Source organism: Pavona decussata, unplaced genomic scaffold (assembly GCF_977016875.1).
Source record: "Pavona decussata unplaced genomic scaffold, jaPavDecu1.1 SCAFFOLD_313, whole genome shotgun sequence".
NCBI lineage: Eukaryota > Metazoa > Cnidaria > Anthozoa > Scleractinia > Agariciidae > Pavona > Pavona decussata.
The window spans coordinates 1030660-1032948 of NW_028145705.1; the positions used below are offsets into that span (position 1 = coordinate 1030660).

Sequence of the window (2289 nt, forward strand, 5' to 3'; positions counted from 1 at the left end):
TTTTTATTTTTGATTTCAATAGCCCTTGTTACGATTTGTTTTTTCTGCATAGTTATAAACCACAAAAAAAAATATATTCATTAGTAGGCACCGTCCTTAAATAAATCTGCGTGTGGCATTAAGCGGCGGTCTGATCAAAATCTTTAAAGCGATTGCAATTTATTTTGCTTCTTGTTCGCCAGATACAATTTGACTAATAAATTTTTCACACATTATCGTGTTTGAGTAATGTTTTTTAGTGGGTTTTTTAGTTATTTTCAAAAAGTCTGATATGTTTGTCCTCTGAAGTGGCGTTTTTATTCATGAAGGAGATAAATTTCCATTGTACCGCACGCAGCAGTTTCCTTATTTTTAAAGCATATTTTAAATGAAAAAGAAAAACTTACTTGAACAAAAGCGACATTTAGGATAACAATCGCGATCGAAAAAGTGAATCAAAAGGAGTAGAGAAGACTCTTTCGTGTCTTTTTCGTGTGAAAGAGCTTTTGGTCCTTTGACAATCAACGCGTGGCATACATTATGAACCATACTTTGAAACAAACTATGTTGTCCCTACCAACAGGAGAAATTAACGAGAAAATGAGCCAGTTTTAAAATGGCCCTTGTGTGGTACTTTGATGCTGCAAGATAAGGCGTCCCGTGTGAATTCGGCAATGCCTTTGAGTAAGAAATACGTATAAAGAATCAATTTCCTATTATCAATTTTGAGGTGTTTTGGCAAAAGAAGAATACATTAACTTCAACCCAGGGATAGCGTGTTAATCAACTGTTATCATTTTATTTTAGTAGAGGAAGCTTTCTCTAAAAAGAGAGAAACGTAATATCTAAGTACGGGGAGAGCATGCGTGGGGTCTGTGTGCGGTGGCACGTTTTGTGAGGAGCGTAGTTTCCGTCCCTTTACGCCAATTTTAGAGAACTTTATACCGCCTTGACATAATAATTCAACGTTTAAACACTTGCTGAAGTATTAAATGCAGAAGTTAGGAGGAAAACACAAACGAGGAGCTCGAGGATCAGTGGAAGAAGAAGAACTATCGACACTTAAAAGAGCCAACATGGCGGAATGTCAGGAAGAAGAGGCCGCGGAGTTAGTGGAAGCGACAAATGAAGCAATAAACATCGAAGGTGAGCCCAGTAATGCAGAACTAAGGGAGATGTTGGTAGATATTCAAATAAATACTTCAACTATCCTACGCGAAAACAAATCAATCAGAAGCGAAATGACCGATCTCAAGCGCACAATCCAACATCAAACAGATGATATAACCGCGTTGAAATCATCTCTAGAACATATAACGAAGCAGTACAACGAGGCAGAACGTGACCTGGTGGCAGCAAGAAAGAAAATTCAAGAGCAGGAAGAAGAAATTGGTGAATTGTACGACCTTCAAGACAAACTAGAACAATACACGAGGAAAAACTCCCTAGAAATACATGGTGTACCAGAAAGCGCCTACACCGAGACGGAAGACGTGGTGCTAAAATTAGCGGAGGCCCTAGATGTATCGGTGGAACCAAAGGATATCGAAATATGTCACAAGCTGTACAGGAAGGGTAACAAACCAATTATTGTAAAATTCATAAGCCACAAGGTCAAAACAAATCTGTACAGGGCTAGGGCTAAGCTAAAAAATGTCAGAGTTTCTAACATCTTCCCGCAGTGCTCGTCGTCAACTCTAGTGCAAGCCGACAGAATTTTTTTAAACGAGAATCTTACCTCGTATAGGAAAAAAATAATGAATCGGGCAAACGAGATGCGGAGAAATAATGAATTGTTGAGTGTCTGGTCTATGGATGGATCAATATATGTCAAGACCTCTCCGCAGGGTAAGCCAGTCAGAATTAACGAGCTGGAAGACTTAGATTATCTTTAAACGTTCAATTGTCTGGCCAAAGAGGACAAAAACTGTAACTTACATTTGGGACAGGAACAAAAAACGCAAATTTCGGAGAAGAAGAAGGGAAACGCTCATAAACTACTTTAATTTACGTTTTTGTATAATTTTAGTTTTGTTTTGCTTCTGTATTATTTTTTTTTTCTAATTTGCATATATATTTTTCTTGTCTTTTTTTTGTTTTTTATTGTAATGCAAGAGAAGGCAAAATACGATATACTTTCTCTAAACGTAAGGGGAATAAGAGATCAAGCCAAACGGAGGAGCATTTTTCTATATCTCAAAGATCATAACTCAAAAATTTATTTCTTACAAGAAACTTACTCTCAACCAGAAGATGAAATTATTTGGAAAAGCGAATGGGGAGGTGAAATATTTTTCTCTCACGGAACCA

General features: G+C 37.2%; 1 protein-coding gene across 1 annotated transcript; it reads left to right on the forward strand.

Moving 5' to 3' along the window:
• The first annotated feature begins 839 nt into the window (after positions 1-839).
• LOC146454184 (uncharacterized) lies at positions 840-1887 on the forward strand. The gene has a single exon (XM_085095766.1). The coding sequence runs from the start codon at positions 972-974 to the stop codon at positions 1872-1874; it is 903 nt and encodes a 300-aa protein (XP_084951892.1). The 5' UTR covers positions 840-971; the 3' UTR covers positions 1875-1887.
• The last annotated feature ends 402 nt before the right edge of the window (positions 1888-2289 follow it).